Below are 22,573 nucleotides of genomic sequence, written 5' to 3' on the forward strand. Positions count from 1 at the left end.
AGGTCATAATGATATAGTTGTAATTTATTTAAGTCATTTAATTTCTTTTCCCTCAGTAGACTGCAAACTCTGTAAGGGGACTTTGACTCACATTTGCATCCATGACAAGGACAGTGCCTGTCATGTGAGTGGGACTTACATATTTGTTCAGCCCATGTACTCACCAGCTCTGACTTTTTAACTAGAGTAACTCATTTAAAGGACCATTTAGAGTAACTTTTGTGCCTTTAACTAGTTACAGAACAAATACATCTTGATTATTAGAAATTTGGGAAACTCAGAAAAGCACAAAGAAGAAAATGAAAATTAATCATAGTCCCAATACCCAGAAATAATCAGTTCATTTAACATTGTGGTATATATCCTTCAAGTCTTTTTTTTTTCTTTTTCTTTTCAAGTTAACTTAAATTCCAGTTAATTAACGTACAATGTAATATTAGCTTCAGCTGTAGAATTTAGTGATTCGTCACTTAATACAACACCCAGTACTCATCACAACAAGTGCTCTCCTTAATCCCCATCACCCATTTAACCCATCCCTCACCCACCTCCCTTCCAGTAACCCTGTTTGTTCTCTATAGTTAAGAATCTATTTTCTAGTTTGCCTCTCTCTTTTTCCCCTCCATGTCCATCCGTTTTGTTTCTTAAAGTCTACATGTGAGTAAACTCATACAGTATTTGTCTCTTTCTGACGGACTTGTTTTGCTTAGTATAATATACAATAGCTCCATCCATGTTATCGCAAATGGCAAAATTTCATTCTTTTTTTTATGGCTGAGAAATAATGCACTGCATCTGTATTTACCACATCTTCTTTGTCAGTGCATCAGTCGATGGACATTTGGGCTCTTTCCATAGTTTGGCCATTGTTGATAATGCTGATATTTATACATCAGGGTGCATGTACCCCTTCGAATCAATATTTTTGTGCCCTTCTCGTACATACCTAGTACTGCACTTGCTGGGTCATAGGGTAGTTCCATTTTTAACTTTTCAAGAACACTCCATCCTGTTTTCCAGAGTGGCTGCACCAGTTTGCATTCCCACCAGCAGTGCAAAAGGGTTCCCCTGTCTTCCCATCTTTGCCATCGCCTGTTGATTCCTGTGTAGTTGTTTCAGCCATTCTGACAGGTATGAGGTGATATCTCATCAAATATTTTTTCTATTAGCAGTACACTTTCAAAGTAAAACAAAGCATTAACATTTATTTGAAGAAAGAATGCCTCGAATTTTCAAATACTTAAAATGTATCGTCTATTTGTTAGTGAGAGCCAATATTTTAGGACTGGGCAGTCATTTAAAAAATTGAAGAAAGTGTGTTCAATTTTTTAAGTTTCTGTGAAGTTTGAAGCAGTTTGTGTAAGTTAAAACCATTTGCCCAAACTCGGTTTGCCTCGTTTAGTTTATGTATCATGTTAAATGTTGACATTCTCTTTTCTTAGTATGTCTTCCTCCAGCATTTCTGCCTTTTGGTGTAAAGTGTCCCCTCCTTCTTGAAGACTTTCCAGATCACTAGGGAAGAACATGACCCTGATCTCTAAAACTTGAGAGTAGTTGATACTCCATGTTTAATCTCCCCCACAGTCATCTTATTTTATCCCCCCTTAACAATGAACTCTTAGGGGAGGGCAAAAGTCATAGCTTTTCAACTAGCTATTGTACACAGAGCCTGCCACAGTACCTGTAACACAGTAGGCCTTCCATAAATGTCTGCTGAATTAATAAATATTAATATGTGTCCCACTGACAGTAATGGACTAGCATCATTTTCATATATGACACATAGAAAATAATATATAAGTTGCCAGGGTCCAATTCACTGGCCAGCCGTGGTGATCCGGGTTCCTTTTTTTTATGATGATGCCAACATGATTGGCAGAGACAAAGTTTAATTCCATGCATAATCAAGCCAAATTGCAGTTGGCTTGTGTTCCTTTGGACAAACTAATTATGCCATTGTTCCGTCGGTATTTCAACTCTATATTTTGTCTCAGTGTTTCTCATGCTTCAGTGCCTTTAAGACAGACAAGAATTTATAGATAAAGGACAGGTGCAACCAAGGTAACTCTCTCATGGAGATTACTGCTCAGCTCACAGCCTTGTCCTCATTACAGTCTCAAACATTTGCACATGTACCCCATAAGTCTGCACTCATCAAGTGAAGGGCCATGAAACTTGGAGGAAAAGGCATCAACTTAATTGAGTAACAATTCTGGGGTGTGGTTTTCACGTAGCATTCAGCCTGCAGGCTGAGAGCCCAAGTCCAGGAGTGTTTTGGCCAGCCCCTCTCAAATGTCAGTTTCTCTGCTGTGAAATATGGGACAAGTTCCTTATTTCTCCATGGCTTGGTTTCTCTCTGCAAAAAAAAAAAAAAAAAAAAAAAAGATAATGATAAAATTGGCTTCAGAGGGTGATTGTGAAGATTAAATTAGATAATCCGTTCAAAGCATTTAGCATGGTGTCTGATATAAACAGGTTCTACAAAATAGTTACTACTATTGAGTGAGAAGCACTCACGCGCGCACGCGCGCACACGCACCTAAAAAATGGCGAAGTCTTATTGGCTGGATTATTCAAATTGCAAAAAAATCAGATTTTAGCCCCGCCCCCTCCTCCACGCATATACACACACATGCACATTCACACTCCACAGCTGACCTTAGGCAGGGACAGGGTATGTGGTCTGAGACCCAGGAATGAGAAACAGTGCGAGCAGCCTTTTCCCTTCCCTGGCCTGGATGGATCCTGGAACTGCCCAACTGCAGTTTGCATTTCCAGCCCTTCTGGAGCGGTCAGTGTGTCTGACCAGGGAGAGCAGTGGCAGGGACAGTGCTGCTGGGAACCAGGGAGCGTCGGACACCTTAGGAAGAAAGCCCTGTTTCAGGAGGCAAGGCAGGAGGGAAGCATAGCGCTGCCAGTCAGAGTGGACAAAAATTCTTGGTCCTCGGGATCTAGGGATGAAGCTCAGCTCAACCTGGTGTCTTGTAGTGAAATAATCACTGAAAAGGAAACATACAGAACTTAGCAGAGAAAGGATGAAGAACACGGTTGTCCCTGCCCGTTCGGTCTATGAGACACGCCTCAGTGTTGTGTATAGCGTAGATGCCAGTTGACGCCGGACCGCTGAGAGAGCTGGAGAACTCAGGGTGAGAGGGGTCGCTCTTGGAATTACCTGACACAAAGTTTCCTTTGTATTTGGAACTTTCAGGAGTTAGGAGGGCTCCTTGGCTATTTAACGCATCTTTTAAAACATGGGTATTTAGATCAAGGAGGCCCTGTCCACAAAAGGAGAAGGCAAGTGAATCATGGCTAATCATATTTCAGGAGCTTTGAAGTCTGACTCAGAAATGACTGCTGTTGATTTAGCTCCTGTACGTTCCTGAGTGAAGCCCCCGTTTGTTTAGTCATTCATTCATACAGCCATTTTTTTTCTTACTATTTAAGTGTCAAGCACTGTGCTGAAAGCTGGGAAAACAAAGATGAATATCAGACACATCAGTAGGCATTCAGGAATAATTAGTTGCACAAAATGAATCAATATATGATTCTCCATCAGTGTCTATTATAAATAAACATAACAAAATAAGGTCACATCCTCCTCACAACTATTTACAAAGTATCATTGAAAATAATCATCTTCCAGCAAGGAGAGGGTGGTGGAGGAAAATTTTTAAAAAAAGAAAAAGACCCAGAAGAAGCTGAGTCTTAAATGATATCTAAGAAGCTTGCCAGATGAATGAGAAAAATAAAGAAATTCTGGATATAGGAAAGAGAATGTTTCAGAAATTGCCTGTGTTCCAAAATTGCTTGAGTATAGGAGTAGAGTGGCAGGGAGAAGAAGGAAAAGGGGCAGATGGAGTGATCAGGTTGGTAGAGGTTAGGCCTTAAGAAAGGCATGGTGGCAGAGGGAGACTACAGAGCATCCTTAAATCTCATTTATGTCGATTAATAATTGCTTTGTTACTTTGGAGACCACCCCAAGATTTCATTTCTTCATCTACTACAATGAAAAGCATAAGTCTCTTGCAAAGTTGAGATAAGGATCTGTAGCCATTGGGACATGTAGAAAGTACTCAGTATGTGATTATGATCATTTTTCTTTAAATCCCATACTAAAGAATTTGTGCTTCATTTGTTGGTTCAGAAGAGCCAAGATTTCAATTGGTGAAGCGGCACTGTTTGCATTCATTTTCTGGGTGAACAGGAAGAATAGAATTGACTTTGAGAAGTTGCTCAACCTCTCTGAGTTTTTGCATCTGTAGAATGGACAGCAGTAGAATGTACCTTTTCACCTTATTAGGAAGATTAAATAAGATCATAAACATCATTTAGCCCTGTGCCTAACCCAACAATAATCTATCAGTATGTGTTAGTTATTGTTCTTCCTCTCTTGATAGGGGTGAATTGAAAGCAAAGAGACCAGCCAGCTGGGAGGTGATTATTAGGGTCTAGTTGGAAAGCAGGGTAGGACCATGCCTTGTGAGATGGGCTGCAGAGCCAGATGTTAATTTAAGAATGAGAATCAACAAGCCTACAATTTGTTGAATGTGAAAGATAATCTCACTGTTGTATTCTTTCCCTCACAACATGCTTTTTTCTCTACAGAATAAAAACCTCTATAAATTACATCTATTTTTCTAAAGTATGCATTTCATATTAAAGGCATACATTTCCCAAACAGCCAGGTCCCCATTCCCTGAATGTCCCTACTAATGAACCACTGCAGTTGAGTGTCGCAGCTTAAAGGAAGAGGTTGCTTTGAGTTCAACAAAATTGGAACAAGTACGGGAGACCACAGTTGGATTTAACAAATCAACAGAAGTCCAGCAGAAGCTGTGACTTCCAATCTGTACCAGATCTGCCCCCTTTACCCTGCACACAAATTTAAATATATTAAAAGGATTATTAACAACATTAAACAGTTTAACAGAAATCAGCCTAAGCAATGAAACCATCTGGATATAGCTAGGATCAACTACTCTGGCTCCACTATAATAGAAAAATAATTTAAATCATCTCTAGTTCTCAAAAAGAAAGGGACACAAAGTAAAAACTGGCTTCCTTGCGAACAAATGGCAGTAAGTCATATCAGAGTTCTTGAGTGGGCAGAAACTATATCTCAAGAACACCAGCATGGCCTTAATGGAAGACTTGGCTGTTGTCTTCCAACATTTACAAAGTCCCTTTTAATTCTTGGAAGAACTTTAATCTAGAAGAAACCTGCAACATTTGACCGAATCCCTCATGTTCAGGAAGGGCCACCCTCATACTACTCAGATTCACAAGAATACATGTGAATTTCATTCTCTATTTTTGCCAGTAGCAGTTCCCATCAAGGCTTTGCCCTTCAAACTTACGTAAGATCATGCATATTGCCGTGGAGGTCACCAGGTTTCATTCTTATTTACATTGAAGAGCTGCAAATCTTCATAAATCCTCTTTCACATCTGTAGTATTCCACAGAGTTTCTCCTTGATTTTCTGAAAATTTTAAAGTGTTTTTTCAACCTCTCAAAGATGAGCTTTGTGAGTTTTCTCATTATATTTTCCAGATTAAACTCCTCCCTCATAGCAGCTCAAAGAACTAAAATGATAGTCTAGATTCTGCAGTATTGCTCGGTTAAGTGTAAGTGTCCACTCCTTGGTTCCTGAGTCCTTCTAATTAGCCTGGTATGATACTCACAGCCTCTTAACTGGAGGGCTCCTGGTAATCCTTGACTCCTGGGAGTTATGTCTTTATATGTTCCCCTCCTCTTGAATGTGGCCTGGACTTAGTGGCTTGCTTCTAATAAATAGAATATAGTAGAAATAAGGGGATGCCACTTCTAGCATTTGGCTGCAAAAAGATTAGCTTCCACTTGAGGCACTCACTCATTCACTCTTACTCTATTGGGTCACTCCTTCTGGGGAAGCCAGCACCTGTGACACAAACCATCCTAAGGAGGGGCCCACATAGCAAGGGACAAAGGCCTGCAATGGCCCTGTCCCAGGAAGACTTCAAGTGAGACCACAGCCCCAGCCAACACTTGAGTACAATTTCATCAGACACTTTGAGCCAGAGGCACCATAAACTTGGCCTTGGTTCTAGACTCACAGAAATGGTGAAATAATAAATGTTTATTGTTTTAAGCCTCTCAGTTTGGGGGCAATTTGTTACAGAGCAATGAAAGTGAATACAAAGGCTAAGACTGTAGATTCTGGAAACATAATATATGCATGAAAATCTTGTCTGAATCATGCATTAATAAGTGGCCATAGGGTAGTTATTTAATTTTTGTAAGCCTCGGTTTTCTGATCAATAGAAAGGCTATTCTAATAATAACACCTTGTTCATAAGGATGGTTATTTGGGCGTTAGTTGAGATAATGTACAGAAGTGCTTGACAGAGCGCCTGGTTCATAGAAAGAACTCATTGAATGTTGTTTTATGTTTATTATTATATTTAATGATTATCACTTTTAGACACCGATTTTTGCTTAGGGCCCTGTCCTTTATCTTCCCATGAACTATCTCTGGGTGGTTCTCTTATATTCCAGGACATTACTTCCCACTTAGGTACTTGTTACTACCAAGCCTCTGCATCTCCTACAAACTCATGGTGTACATTTATTTCCTGTTGAGTAATTCTACCAAACTGTCCCACTCACAGGTATTTCAGCTGAGAATTTCATCTACTTTCCCTCCCTTCCTCATACCAGCTGTGGCTGCTCTATTCTTATACTTAGAGGGGTCATGATCTAAGACCCTTGTTCTGAGTATAAATAGCCAAGATTGTGACAATCCTTTAAAACAATTATCGCAAGCACATGGTACTCAATGTACAGAGATATACATCATAATGTGCTAAAAATTAGGGACTAAGTGTCCATCAATAGAAAATCAATTAAATTATGCTCATGAGTAATAATAATTAACATTTATTTAGTCCTTGCTATGTGGTAAGCCCAGTGCTAAGAACGTTATATATATCATGTCAATTAAATCACAGCAACCCTGTAATTATTCATTCAGTGGGATTCACACAGCCCATTTTAAAGGATGCTATAGGTATAGATTTACCCCAATAGAAAGATATGAAATATTATAAAATGAGGAAAGAAAATTATGAGAGATACATATAATAGCACAAATTTAAGACACACATCTATGCATAGATGTGAACATATATAATAAATAACTTTCCATTACAGGCACTTTTCACAGTTTCAATATGCATAAATTTTCAGTTACCATGATCTAGTGAAGTAACGCCAATCCCCCAACAGTGCAGTTTTGACGTTGCTTGCTATAGGATATTCCTGTGAAGAACAAAGTACAGAGTTCATTTCTAGCTCTTTGATCATGGTCGGGGACAGTCACCCATGATCAGTTACTACGCATCTGCCATTCAGTTCACACAAGTGAATAGTTGTGTTGTCACCTTGTCCGCAAGGGAAAACTTGGATTCTTGAAAGAGAATTGACCAAGAAAAAAAAAATGTGAAAGTGCAGCAAAGAGACAAAAAGTGATAAAGCTTCAAGTTGACATGAATATAATGTGAATGGACATGGAGAAGAAATGTCTGACCCTGGGAATGTCAGCACCACCACCATCCAGAGGCTCCACGTGACAGCAGAGGGACTTCGTGGAGGGGACTTACCAGCATAAAGGAGGAAAAGGGTTGTGATGAACAGATGATCTCCCAGGCGAAGGAACCACAACAAATAATCTACTTCACATGAAAGGAACTCTCAGGGGTATTCCAAGACTGAAAGCCCAGAGGATCTAATGTTTAGAGCTGAGCCAGAGGGAGAAAGGAATGTTACAATGGTCCAGGGCATAGAAAAGATGCTTATACCATATCCAAGGAATGCGATGAAAAGAAGAAAGCAGGGACGCCTGGGTGGCTCAGTTGGTTAAGCGGCTGCCTTCAGCTCAGGTCATGATCCCAGCGTCCTGGGATCGAGTTCCACGTCGGGCTCCTTGCTCATCAGGGAGCCTGCTTCTCCCTCTGCCTCTGCCTGCCTCTCTGTCTGCCTGTGCTCACTCTATCTGACAAATAAATAAATAAAATCTTTAAAAAAAAAAAAAGAAAAGAGGAAAGCAACTGCTGGTCAAATGACTCTTTCTTTAAAAGAAAATTACTTTTCAGTGTTCTTATTGTTTTTTTTTTAATTTTATTTAAATTCAATTAGCCAACGTCTAGTACATCATTTTTGGTGTCATGTTCAATGATTTGTTAGTTGTGTATAACACCCACTGCTCATCACATCATGTGCCCTCCTTAATGCAGTGCACTAAATAAGTATTGCTTTTACCATGTTTTTTTCATATTCCTGTGCATTTGTGGCCAAGACTAAGAGAGATTATAAGGCTTTGACAAAAACTTGTAAGGATCCTAATCCTCCCTAGTGATAATGAAGATCACTTTACACAGTTTCATCTTACATAGTTTTATGGTCCTGCGCTACTGTGAAGAGCAAGCTCTGTATATATTAGTAAAAAGGAAAGTTCTTAAGATATACACGAAGATGCTAATGATGTTGTTTTGGAATGGTTGGATTAGAGGTGACTTCTAGTTACCTTCGTTTTGTAATGTCTCTACAATGAGTATAGATTTCTAAAACCTAATAGGATTATTTAGGCAACTCTCCTTTAACATACATTTTGAGCCCCTATTTATTAAGGAATTTGGCAGGTGCTGGACATACAAGGAAGAAAAAGACATGGTCCTTCCCAAAAGAAGGTGATGGAGTAGCGCAGGTGTCTGTCACATCACACAGAATTTCCAGTGCATACCAAGTATAATAGAGGCATCAAAAAATAGTCTAAACACCAAAGAGAGAGCCCTGAAGTCCTACAGAAGCTGGAGGGGCATCAGGCTTTTAACCCTCCAACATTAAAGTTTTACTCCCAAGGAAAAATGGATGCTAACTGGCCACAGCATTTTGTACTGGAAATTACTAAAACCCATAGCCTGCTTTCTAGAGAACCCATTTTTAGTTACAGGACTTACAAGTGAAAAAAGTGAAATAACAATGTAGGGTAAAAGCCCACTGAATCTCCTGCCAAAAATTATTCAGATACTTGTTTTATCTGCTTCCTTCAGTCATTGAAGTGCAACCAAAAATCATCTCATATTGATCTGGTTTTGTTTTTGCTCTACATGCTGCTTTTTATAAAAGCCAGACCTTTGTAATCAAAACTTTGAATAGCAAGGAGCACTGAAACCATTTGGTCTCTTCAGGCCCCTGAGATGGGACGATCACAGACGCTCTACACCACTACAATGCAGCATCGCTGTTTGTGGTTTGCCTTTAATTTTGAGAATTTTCAAATTAAAGTTTAATGCGTTCACAGTGGCTTAAAATTCAGTGATTTCCTTCATCTCAGTGCAGTTGGGAGATCACCTTATTATAAAACTGACACGCTAGGAATACTTCCTAACATCAGTAAATGGAATTGAGAAACAAAAAACCTGAGTACTGTGTGAAAAACTTGTGTAATTGGGCTCTTCTTTTTTTTTTTTCTCCTGGTCTCGTCAATGAATTTTTGTTGGTTAAAATGATTTTGTCCTTTATTTTGTGACCTCCTTTAGAACACTTCTTTCTCCCTCATCTATTGAGATATGATGGTGAATGAGAAGCCTCACTGGTGTCCTGGCACATGAGACCTAGCTGCATTTCTGACCGGGGGGGGGCTATTCCCAAAGTGCAGTGAGCCTACCAAGGTCAAGAGGCAATTGTGAGTGTGACATCAACATTGAATCTTGGTGTGAAAAAGTTAACCCTTTGTATTTTGCTTTAAACCTTATGAAGTCAAGAAACAAGTATCCTCTGCCTATAACACTGGCTAATCTTCCTTTTAGACCAAGAACAGATTCTGGGCTTGGAGCTTTCAGCAGACTGGACAATCTAGCTAGAACTTAATAGCAATGTTCTGTTTTTCTGTATGGTGGTCATTTATTTATCTAAAAGAAATGAACCCATTTAAAGAAGGATATGAAGCAAATAATATGAGCAGGTGTTTCATGGATATGGCTAAAAAATTGCCAATAGTTTTTGAAGAACTAACATTTGGGAATATCAGTAATTTGGAAGAATTGTAAACTGGATAGCAAGAGGCCAAGATTTATATTTTGGGTCTTTGTAATTTTAGGATGGTTGCAAGTCATAGCGTATCTGTATCTCAATATTCTCATCAGTTAATTTTCAGGCCAAGTTATGTGTGATTCACAATAATAGCTATCATTGATAGAACCTTTCTTTTGAACTTGAGTGTTCTTAAATATTGTATATACTCCATTAAATCTTCACAACCACCCAATGAGGGAGGAGGTGTTTTTAGCCCTACTTTGCAGAAAATGGAGCCAAGTTATGGAGAGATTTTGCTTCAAGAGTATCCACTGAGTGGTTGGAAACCAGGAGTCAAATGCAGACAGGCTCCAGATCTTGTGCTCTTAGCCACCAAGATTACCAACCTAGGTTCTCTGGAAGCATTGCAATATTTGTTTGGAATTCCAGAGTCTCATATGTTCATCCACTTCCCCCAGATCATCTTTCAACCATATCGTCTTATTTTATGGGAATAACGCCAGCCTTAATCAAAGCCTTATGGGTCAAGCAGTGCAGCAGAGAAGCCTAGAAGAAAAAGATCTCTCAATCTGTGGCGCAAAATGGAAACGTGAGCCACATCTTCCTAGTCCCATGGGAGGGGAGAGAAACCATTTCAGAAGAACTGGGTAGCTTCAGAACATTAAAGAACCATTGCAAACCCTCTTAAGTAGTATTTACAGAGTACATTGTGGATGGTCTTGGGTACTTTTCTTTATCTCCCCCACCTTCCACCACCTGAAATCCACCTTTATATATTTTATAATCTATGAAATCAGAATCTGCAATTACATTGTATGCCCCTGTTGCAAACTGTAAAGCTTCCTCAGGTCCTTGGCTTCCTCTGGGCCTAACCCCATAGTACTCTATAGAGGAAACCCCCCCTCTATTCTTTCTTAAAGATTTTATTTATTTATTCGTAAGAGACAGAGAGACAGGAGAGACAGAGAGAGAGCGAGGCAGAGACAGAAAAGCAGGCTCCTTGCAGAGCAGGGAACTCTATGCGGGAATCAGTCCCAGGATCCTGGGATCACAACCTGAGCCGAAGGCAGACATTTAACAGACTGAGCCACCCAGGCACCCAACACTCTCTGTTTGAACTTGGATGAAAAGCCCAGTGAAGGCCAAACAGAACATTTTCTGTGGCTCTTAGTTTACATTTTGAAGTTTCTCGGAAGATCCAAATTAAAAAATAAATTTCAAAGCTGTTATAATTGCAAGTTGAAAAAATCTTTGCCAGGCTATGGTAGAAAATGATTTTACCTGTGGTATGAAGAATTAAGGATTTCTTTGTATGAGTGATCTACAGCTTTGTTTCTGGTTATTTTCAGAATAGTAAATATAGTAATGTATTTACTAGATAGTAAATATATTTTATTTATAATAATACATCTAGTTATACCTATTTGCTTCATTATATTAGGGACAAATACACAGTTTGCACAGTTTGAGTAAACTTACCTATATTGAATAGCCAAAATATTTCTTTCTTCTGGGAGTGGTAGTATTAGAAGCTTCTGTTGACTTCTCTCCTGGTTTATTTTGAAAGTAAATGCAGTGTAATTTTATTTTAAATATATGTACAGATTTTAGAGCATGCAGGCATGGAAAGCTATTGCTAATGCTTATTGGCATCAAGGTATCATTCATATCATAGTTTTAAATCTCAGATCACTTTGGAAGGCTGACAGTGGATGGCTTTTGAGCATGGAATCTACCAATCACTTGGACTCTACCATATCTTATTCAGCAGAATTGCAATTTGCATTTTGGAGAGTTAAATTTTGAGAAAAGTTGTCCAGTATTTTCTAGATCAAGCATAGCTGAAGTATTGTAACACCTCTCACTCAACTGCTTTTAACATTACCTTCTTGTGATATGGTTGTTATTATGTCACAAGAAAAATAATTATTACAGAGTTGCCAGGGACTAGCAAAGGCAAGAATAAAATAGGATGAATTATTAAGTATTCTAAATTCCTACTTCACAGTAATACAGAGATAGTAATGAGAGGAGGGCCATCGAAACACCACCTAGCAAGCACAGAAGTTAAATAATGTGTTAATGATATGTGTTGAGAAAAAATGTGAGTACATCAAGATTGTGAATACATTCTGGGAGTTGCATGTTAATTTTGGGATTTGAGCATAATTTTACATGGCCAGGACAGGTACACTCAGCAAATACCATTGTATTTCTACTGAGTAAGTATTCCTTTGGTGAGGATATATGGACACCAGATATACAGGAAAGAGAACCAGATGTATGAACAAGGGTGTTAAATTCAACAGACAGTAATGATGAAGAACAATGAATTATGGAAGCTTCTGAAAATCTGAAATCAAAATAAGAAGTGAGCTACAAATAGAATATGTAATCCATAGTAACCCCTGTCATCACAGTCATTACAGACATTACTGTCATCACAATATTACAGTGTTTCTTAGTTATCTTTTATATGTAGCTAATACCTACCTCCATCAACACTGAGTTCTTGCAGGGAAGATCCTGTGTCTCTTATTCTTCCTTGTGCTCTTGTCATGTAGAGTAGTGTCTCGCACAAATTGAGTACAGGGTAATTGTTTGAATTAACCAATTGATTGATCCATTGATTAATGGATGACCCAACTAATTGAGATTGGTACAAGTAGCCAAAATTTATTTGAAATCATTGACATCTAAAAGGAGCCATATGATCAGATAAGAGACATTTTCAGGACCTCCTGTGGTGGAGGTCAAATTAAGGTGGCAGAGTTTCAGGAACAGAAGTGTCCCTATTAATATAAAACAAATATATGTCCAAATGATTTATATGAAAGTTGATAATTAAATGTATGTTGCAGCAATTCATTTTAAAATGTTGACTTTTTTTTTTTTAAGATTTTATTTATTTATTTGACAGACAGAGATTATAAGTAGGCAGAGAGGCAGGCAGAGAGAGAGGAGGAAGCAGGCTCCCAGCTGAGCAGAGAGCCCGATGTGGGGCTCGATCCCAGGACTCTGAGATCATGACCTGAGCCGAAGGCAGAGGCTTTAACCCACTGAGCCACCCAGGCGCCCCTAAAATGTTGACTTTTTAAAAATCACCATCACTGATGTTGGGGAACAGTATATTCAAAAAATCTTCCTGGCAATTCTGTGGTGACTCCAGGGTCAAGTACTATTGGATTAAAATTTGGAGGGAAAAAAAAAAGATAATAGGAAGACACATTTAAGGATCATTCAACAAGACAGATAATGGGTAGAAAGTAGGATAATGGGTTGTGACCCAATAATGGAACTCGAAATGGATTTAGTGGATTCCAGAAAACATTTAAAGATATAAATAGAAGAGAAAATAACAAAGTACATCACACATAATAAGAGTAAGTATTGTTTTCTGACTTTATAGATCTACATATCCATATATGTATATGTGTATCTGCATATCATAGTGTACACATTGGCTCAAAGGTCTTTGTAAAACATTGGTCTAGGATAAGGGGAATATATATCAACTTTTTATGATGCAACGTGAGAGCTGCAAGCTACCATGAAGTCCATTAATAAGAACATTCTTTTTTTTTTTTTTTTTTTAGCTGTTGTTTCAGTCATATTTGGCTAGGTTACACTACAGTAACAAATAGCTTAGTGGCTTACAACTGAAAGATGTTATTTCTTGTTCAATCTTTATGTTCATCATGAGTCTTAGTCTTCATTCCATGTTCCAAATCTAAGGAGAATCTTGGTGTGAGATATTTTTAATCCTCTGTCAGTAGAATGAGAACATAGTGGAAACATATGATGGCTCATAAAGCTTCTCACTGGGAAGTGGCATGTGTCTCTTCTCACTGGGAAGTGGCATGTGTCTTCACTGGCCAAGGAAAGTTACATGCCTAAACCTGGCATCAATAAGGCATCAATGAACAGTGCTCCTACAGGAAGGAACACTGAGTATTTTGAACACTACTGCAATTTATCATAGGCCTTAAGCAATTTCCTTAAAAATTTATGTTGAGGGGATATCATGTCCTCCTATTCATTTTTTGCTGGGGTTAACTGGGATTTTGGTAAGGATCAATTTGCCTAAGTCCTTTTGGGTAAATCCTGCTGGTTCTAATCACTAAAAACTTTAGTGCCACAAATCCTTTAGTCTCTGTCACTTTGTTACAAACAGTGCAGCCCTCTGAGTTGATGGTATTGAAGACAAAAACTTTCTGAGACTCACATGTCTTCATCTTTTCTTATGCTTCAGATGCCTAATGTTTGGCCTCGTATTATGCTTGGATCAATTGGAGGTGATTTTAAAAAGCAGGCTTTAAACTAGACTAAGATTCAATTTAAGAAGTTTCTAGAGATACTTCTCAGAATCTGGAGCTGCAGAATAGGTACAGATAGATGATAGAATTTGAAACCCTTTAGCTACCAAACTCTGACTGGTACCAAGTGGCTCATTTTGTTTCCAGAGAATTAATGTTGTTTCCAAAAATTAGCTCTCATATGGCTCATTCAGGTAACCAGCGTTGAATATGGAAATTAGATTTTTGTTCATACAAGTTTATTACATTATAGTTTATGAATCATAGTGGCTACGTGCCAGACTCCCTTTCAAGCTAAGCAAGCTCTTTGCTATGTTTTTCCAGCTGAGTCTTTTATTTGAAGTGTTTCTTCATCTTGGCTCATTTAGCCACAAACAGAAGTTGCCCTATGGGAGATAACATCTTACGTTTATTTACTTTATAGGATTATCACCTCTGGGCTCATTGCAAGTGCAGAACATATCAGAAAAGAGAAAAATCTGATTTCAGAAAGTCAGGACTCCCTGAACCCTGACATGTGCCTATCTTCTTTGGATAGTGTGGTACAGAGAAAAAGAAATCATTGGTTCGGAAGTCAGGAAACCTGGACTCTGATCTTTTTTTGTTGGTTTGTTGCTGTGTGACTGGGAAAGTTACTTTACTTCTCTGATTCTATTTTCTTATTTGTAAAACACTTGATGAGTCTCCCCAGACTCTGCCAGTTTCAACACCCTGTTCTACTTAGGGAATTTTGTAGAAGTCATATAGATGGCTCAACAAAATCACTAAAGGAGATTTTGGCATGGTACATTTTATTTATAGACTTGTCTGATAATTGAAATTTAAAAAAAAATGATTTCATTTATTTATTTGAGAGAGAGAATGAGCATGAGTGAGGGGTCAGGGTGGGGATAAGAGGGAGATGGAGAAGCAGACTCCCTGCTGAGTAGAGAGCCTGATGTGGGGCTTGACTTGAGACTCAGTCCCAGAAGTCTGGGATCATAACCTGAGCTGAAGACAGATGCTTAACCAACTGAGCCACCCAGGCAACCCAATTATAGGCAACCCTATAATTAATCATAGAAAATACCCCCTTTTTTTCCAGCAGGCTTGTTGTGATATTTACATATCATGAAATTCATTCACTTTGATGAGTTTAGTAAATTGATACAGTTGTACAACAATCAATAAAATCCAGTTTAGAATACTTCCATCATCCAAAAAGTTTCCTTATGGCTGTTTACATTTAATTTCTGCTCCTACCCTCAATCCCAAGGGAGAACTAATTTGTCTTCTGCCTCAATTTCTGTCTTTTCTGGAAATTTCATATAACTAAAATTATGTGCCTGGCTTCTTTCTCTTAGTATAATGCTTTTGAGGTTTATCGATATTATTGCATACATCAGTGCCTGTTCCTTTTTTATTGCTGAATAATATTCAATCAATTCAATATTCAATTATATAGATATACCACCTTTTGTTTATCTGCCCACTAATTCATAGACATGTGAATTGTTTCTAACTTTTGACTATTATGATTAATGCACCTGTGAACATTCACATACAAGTCTGTGTGGACATAGGTTTTACTTCTTTTGGGTAAAGAGATACCTAGAATTGGAATCACTGGGTTGTACTGTTAGTGTGCATTTAACTTTAAAAGAAATTGCTTGCCTCTTTTCCAAAGTAATTGTACTATTTCACATTCCCAGCAGCAGTGTTTGAGAGTTACAATTTCTCCTCATCTTTGCCAACACTGTCATTCTTTTTGATTTTTGCCATTTTAGCAAGTGAGTAGTAGTATCTCGTTTTAGTTTTTAATTTGCATTTCCCTAAAGAGTAGTGATGTTGAGCATCTTTTCATGTGCTTATTGGCCATTTGTATAACTTCTTTGGTGAAATATTTATTCAGATTTCTTGCTCATATTTTATTGAATTGTTTGCTCATTAAAGAATTATAAGACTTCTTAATATTATTATTTGTCCCTAAATTTTAAGGAGCCCATTAATGTGTGTGTGTTTGTGTATGCATTTATGTACTTATATAAAATAATGTGTATATATACATACTTATATACTTACATAAAATCCTTTGGAAATAACAGAATGGAATTTTTAATTCTAGGAAAGAAGCAGAATAAATTTTAAATGGTCATTAACAATTATTAAATGTCTATTTTGAGTAGTTACCTATAAGCTGTCAAGATGGTAGAATGGTTATTTACCAATCAAATGGTGGCTTATGTTTTTTAGTTTGTACCCTATTTATAGAGGAGAGAAAAAACACCTCCTCTAGATGCCTGAATCCTGTCAAAATTCACATATTTCTGAGGAGGGATGAAGAGGATCTGAGGAACTAGAAGGAGAGAGAATGAGTCTTTGCTTTTTTAATGTTTTTTACTCTACTGAGTATTAAGACGTCTGCCATATTAAGGGTAGTCTATGGAAAGAATTAATGTTATACTGACATTGGCATCACTTTATTTAAGTCACAATTCAAAATATACCGTGCACACACACACACACATTCACTTCTCCCATGAGAAAAAAGAATATATCTGTACTTCAGTTTCCTCTGTCAGTTCTCCTTAAACCCTCTAGCCCTAAAACAAGATAATATCACTTGCAAGAGTGTTGGATTAATTTTAGGAACAGTGAAATAAATAAAATCCCTTACTCCACTCTGCAATTTTAACTGACAGACTTGCATAACTGTAGAACCCATCATCTGTCCCTCTTTTCTGACCTCTAATACCAGACTTTCATATTGTGATATCTTCCAACTCTTCTCACTACTGTAAATAGAAATGACCTCTAAAGTTTGTATCTACAAACATGACTGCAAGTGACTTTGGCAGTAATCCCCAAAAAACTGTAATTAAGACAAATTCAAAATTGGTTAATGTTAACTCTTCACAGGAAATGTATTTACATATAGTTATATATTATGTTCTATTCCCAGAGTCCCCAAAGCAAAATTAAAATTCATGAAAAGTTACAGCCTCATCCATTTAACTAGCAAGGATGGGTAGCTCATTAAAATGACAAGGTCTCCTTCTAATCACAATATGGTAAACTCCATCAGCCATACCAATAGGCATAGCCTTGCTTTGTGATCTGAAAGAAAGCTAAGGATCATGAGACACTGAGGAAAGTTTCCATCATAAAAGAGAGAAGGCATAACAACAACAACAACAAAACAAACAGAAAAAAAAGAGAGTTGGAGGAAACAGACAATTTGGGGAGAGAAAAAAATTCCCCCTAATTATACTTAAGACTAATAGTCTTAGAGGGATAGGAGAAGAAATTGCATTCATAAAACAAGAACAGAATTTAATTTGTATAATGTGCAATCAGAAAGCACAAAAGAACTCTGGGAAATCAGAAATCTAAGAGTAAAAATAAAATAATCTGTGAAAGGGATTAAGCCAAGAAAGTCTTTCATTAAATGGAGCAAAAGAAAAATTGATGGAAAATAGGAGAGGAGCTGTATGAAAATTGAAGGACCATATGTCTGACCATATTGAGAGAGATTATAGAGAGTACTGAAAGTGATTGATACGAATTAGTGATGGGTACACGGAAAACAAGGCAAAGAAAAACAAAGCAACTGAGTACTACTTTAATAATGATTTTGGTATAAATACTGAAAATTGATTTCACAAAACAGTGGGAGGGTGCACATAAGAAAGGGTAGCATGAGCAATGGATGCTGCAAGCATTATATTTAAAATAAGCAAGAGGTTATCTTTAATTCTAGAATTTGCAAACCTTAGTGATTTCTGTGTATAAATATGATGCCGGGTCTTCTGTGTTCCATGTTGTAATATTAATGATGACAGATTTCCTGAGGTAGTCATACACTCCTTTTGTGCAGTGACCTAAAATCATAAGCCAAAGTTAGGAACTAGTCTTTGGAAATGAGTAGTATTTTTCCTTTTGAAAGCCCTCTAATTCATGACAAAATCAAAACGTTGCCCTTCTCTGTGCCATGTGCTGTGTTACAAATAGAGAGATACTATTAGCTTTTACTATGCTAATAGCTGACTCATCGTAAAATATGGTTATGCATTTTTGCATTCTGAAGCAGATGTAGCATATGATCCTCAGGCTTTTTATTAGCTTCCCACCTCAGCAAACCGGAGTACCTTTACATTGCCTTTCCGATGGCCCTAAAAAGCCATGCTTGGTTATTTGAATGTCAATCTTCGGAATTTGGAACTTTTGTTTCTTCATTGGCTTTGGTTGTTGAAATGTCACTTGATAACTTGACTGTGCATTTATGTGGGCAGTGATCTCTGTATTGTCATTACCAACGCTTTCTGGTTTAGCCCTCTCATATAATTCAGTTTCTGCAAAACTGTGGTTTCTAATTTTTGATTAAACATTTCAAAATCAAACAATTTAATCAAATGTAAGAAATGATGAGTTAATGGAATTGATATCTCTTCCATGAAGTCCAATCACATCCCATCTGTAAAATAAATTAGCAACTGATCATTTCAGAAATTACAAATTCAGTTGCATGGTTTTCTATTTTAATTAAGGAGTTGAAATAACTTTCAATTATGAATCGATTTCCCTCTTTCAGAATTGTCTAGGCTGTTTAAACATTCTTGACTGGCTTTCTCCTAAAATACAGTGCTCTTCTGAGCCACTTTTCATCCTTTAAGATCATTTGCCCAGAGAATACAGAGCCCGAGAAGTTACAGTTACTTTTCAGGAGGGTAGATGGTTCTGGTGCCCCAGAACCCTGACCAGCAAATCATATATTGCAGCCCTAAACTAATACCTAAATTAGGCAAATAAAGGAAGTATGCAAGCCAGTGAAAAATATCTTAAAAAGTTGGTCCTCAATCAAAAACTTTTAGGAAAGAGAAGTTAGGAGAGAGCCACGATTAGATTTGTGTTTTAGGTGATCTCAGGAAGTGATGTGGAGATCAATAATTATGCTAATAATAGGGCGCCTGGGTGGCTCAGTGGGTTAAGCCACTGCCTTCGGCTCAGGTCATGATCTCGGAGTCCTGGGATCGAGTCCTGCATCGGGCTCTCTGATCAGCGGGGAGCCTGCTTCCCTCTGTCTCTGCCTGCCTCTCTGCCTACTTGTGATCTCTCTCTGTCAAATAAATAATAAATAAAATCTTTTTAAAAATGCTAATAATAATATAATAACAGTTATTAAGGTTCTGAGTGCTTCCTACATACAAGTTATTGCCTTCATTTCTTTACATGCTTCAGCTTATTTTTACATGAAGAAAGTACAACAGTATATCCATTTTGCAGGTGAGAAACCAGAGGCACAGATAGGTTAAGTAAATTGGCCAAAGTCATCAAACTGGTGGTAGCTAGTAGCCTGAGCCATGCAGTGTGGCAAGATCAGTCAGGAAGCTATTGTAGTAGTGCCCATGAGAATGGATGAGGGCTTGAACTATGCCCTGCTAAACCCAGGGTCAGGTTCATAAAGAAATATCTTCGAGGGGCGCCTGGGTGGCTCAGTGGATCGAGCCTCTGCCTTTGGCTCTGGTCATGATCTCAGGGTCCTGGGATCGAGCCCCACATCGGGCTCTCTGCTCCAAGGGGAGCCTGCTTCCTCCTCTATCTCTGCCTGCCTCTCTGCCTGCTTGTGATCTCTGTCAGGTGAATGGATAAAATCTTTAAAAAAAAAAAAAAAAGGAAAAGAAAAGAAATATCTTCGAGTGTGCAGTCATCGTGGGGTGTTTGAGACTCAGTTAAGTTTTAAGTGATAGTTGTTGTTGTTGTTGTTGTTGTTTTTAAATATGTCTTGACATTATTTCACTGGTGCCAACCAGGGCATTCCTTCCAGATTAAAAAAAAAAAAAATCTCAATCATAGACTTCTCTGAGTGAAATCCTACATGGATGTGGTTTGACCTCTTATCCAAAGAAGCCCTTACAAATCACTCACTTGATCAAGGCATTAGTATAAATCTGCTAATGGAATTGAGTTTACAAGGCACATTCCATAGACAAAGCTTTGTTCGGATCGGTCAATCACATAGATGAACTGACAGCTAAAGGTTCAACTGAAATATGGCTTGAAAAGTTACTCTCAGGGTGTGAAGATATAGCCATGTTCATATTGGTTTTGCTATGATTCCATGTCAATAATGGAGAAATTTGTGAACATTCAGCATTGCTTGCTTTTACATTGCCATTATGTTTAATGCTTTGATCAAAAGTGCTTGAACAGTGATATCTTTGCTACCAGGAAATTAAATCAAGTTATAAGTCAATTGCCATCGTGATAGAGCCAGAAACATTTCAAGGCTTTATTTATGAGCTGCAAAGTTAACAGAACTTTCTAGAGTGGTACAGAAGTTACCAAAAAGCAGACGGTTGGATCACTGAAAAGTGGCATTTTTATCTAGGGATTTCTTATTTATTCTCTATGAGGCAGAGGTTGTATGAACACCAGATGCCAATCACACAGCACCAGTGGATTTGCAAGATTATAAGACCGGGGGAAAGTGAAGGTTAAGCACAGGATACAATAGAGATTACTTACGGTAATGAATTATATAATTTTTCTAGACAGAGTTGGATTAATGTTCATCCTGGAAAGAGATTACAATAGTTCTGATTCTTGCAGTAAACAAATATTAAGCAGATCATTTATGTTCGACATGCGAATCAGGAGTCCTAAATAATATACACTTTATCCTATACAAGGAGAAAAAATTAACCCACTCCCTAACTGGAGACATGAGATGCCCTGGGGTTTTGTGAGGAGATAGGAGCAGTGTGCTCTGGGCCGCAAAGTTTCTTTGTCTGAGTGCAAGCTTGAAGAGATGATCAGGGAACCCAGTTGTCACAGTCCACTAGTTGCAACCCCATTTGTAAAGAGAACTCCTCCCTTTCCTGGCTGTCACAGAAATCAACTCTGCCTGCCTCATTAGTATGTCACCTGGCCCCTGGTGCAAGTAACAGAGTATCCCAGGTGGCACTGCATGTCCATATTTTGTGCAGTTACAGAGTCTGACCCCAGTGTCTGCTCTGTATTTTGAAGTGTGGGTAGAGAGGGTGTTGCTTGTCCTTATGGTGGATCTCAGGCTGTTTCTCTACTCACTCAATTAGGAATGTAGAGCTCATTTTTAGAATCAGTCTTTGATTCATTTGTGGAGTGTACTTTTTTGCCATCAACTACTTTTTTGAAGACAGTACCTTCTGTATGGGGCTTTCATTTGAACATGAAAATAGCTTTTTTTTTTCATTTAAAAAACATTTTTTTATGAAACATTTTTTTAAATGAAAAAAAAAAACTTTTTTTTTTCCCATTTAAAAAACAATATACTGAGAAGGGCACATTGCTTCTGTGAGATTCTTCCCCAAAACTGTTACCACCTTGATCTGATCATGAGAAAACTGAGGGACGTTCTACAAAATAAATGACAAATAATCTTCAAAAGAAGTGTGTTTGTGCCATGCAACTTAGAAGATACCAGTTACCAAACCCCCGTAATCTCACCACCAAGAATAATGACCATTGACATCTTAAGGCATACCAGACATTTCTCTCTGTGTTTATATTACCTCCCATATATTTTTTTAGGAAGACAGTATTATGCTATTGTGCCTATTGTTACTTAACTGCTTTATTCACTTAAAGATACACTGTGAACAAAGCTCTGTGAAAACTAAGTATTGACTGACTCTGTGAGTGCCATATGGTGGCCTATGGTGTCTCAGTCTGTGGAAAAGGACTCAAGACAGACAATCTCACAGCCTCACATCAGGTCATTGCTTCTACCCAACATCTTCACATTGGGAAGCCAGTGGGCGCCATTAACTCAGTCTACCAGGGTCTTTTTATTCAAGGAGTGACTCCATGTAGGTTTTAGTTACTCATCTTCAAGAACCACGTTCATCTGTGGAATTTTCATGATCTGCTCTAACATGCCTCTTGGTGAGATTGAGGGTAAGAAATGTCTTGAGCAGGTTTTCACGCTATGGACAAGTAGAAGTGAATATGGTATATTTTGCTCAGTACTGTTTTCCCTGATCCTTTAAGCTGTCCATCAAAAGGCAGGGATCTGCTGACCAGAGTATATAAGGTAACTCTTAGGCTCCATACATCTACCGTGAATTGTACTTCTGTCCCTGAAAAGAGTTTCAAGGCATGATAAGAAAACTACCACACAAGGGAGGAGTCAAGATGGCGGAGAAGTAGCAGGCTGAGACTACTTCAG

General features: G+C 38.0%; 1 protein-coding gene across 1 annotated transcript in view; it reads left to right on the forward strand.

Annotated features, from left to right (window-relative positions):
• Positions 1–3,102: 3,102 nt before the first annotated feature.
• LOC111155386 (25-hydroxycholesterol 7-alpha-hydroxylase) overlaps positions 3,103–22,573 on the forward strand; it is a 64,100-nt gene continuing 44,629 nt past the window's right edge. Inside the window, exon 1 of the mRNA XM_022515536.1 lies at positions 3,103–3,146. Coding sequence (XP_022371244.1) covers positions 3,103–3,146 — 44 coding nt within the window. The remainder of the gene's footprint in view (positions 3,147–22,573) is intronic.

This window comes from Enhydra lutris, unplaced genomic scaffold (genome assembly GCF_002288905.1).
Source record: "Enhydra lutris kenyoni isolate GAN:26980312 unplaced genomic scaffold, ASM228890v2 scaffoldscaffold41, whole genome shotgun sequence".
Lineage (NCBI taxonomy): Eukaryota > Metazoa > Chordata > Mammalia > Carnivora > Mustelidae > Enhydra > Enhydra lutris.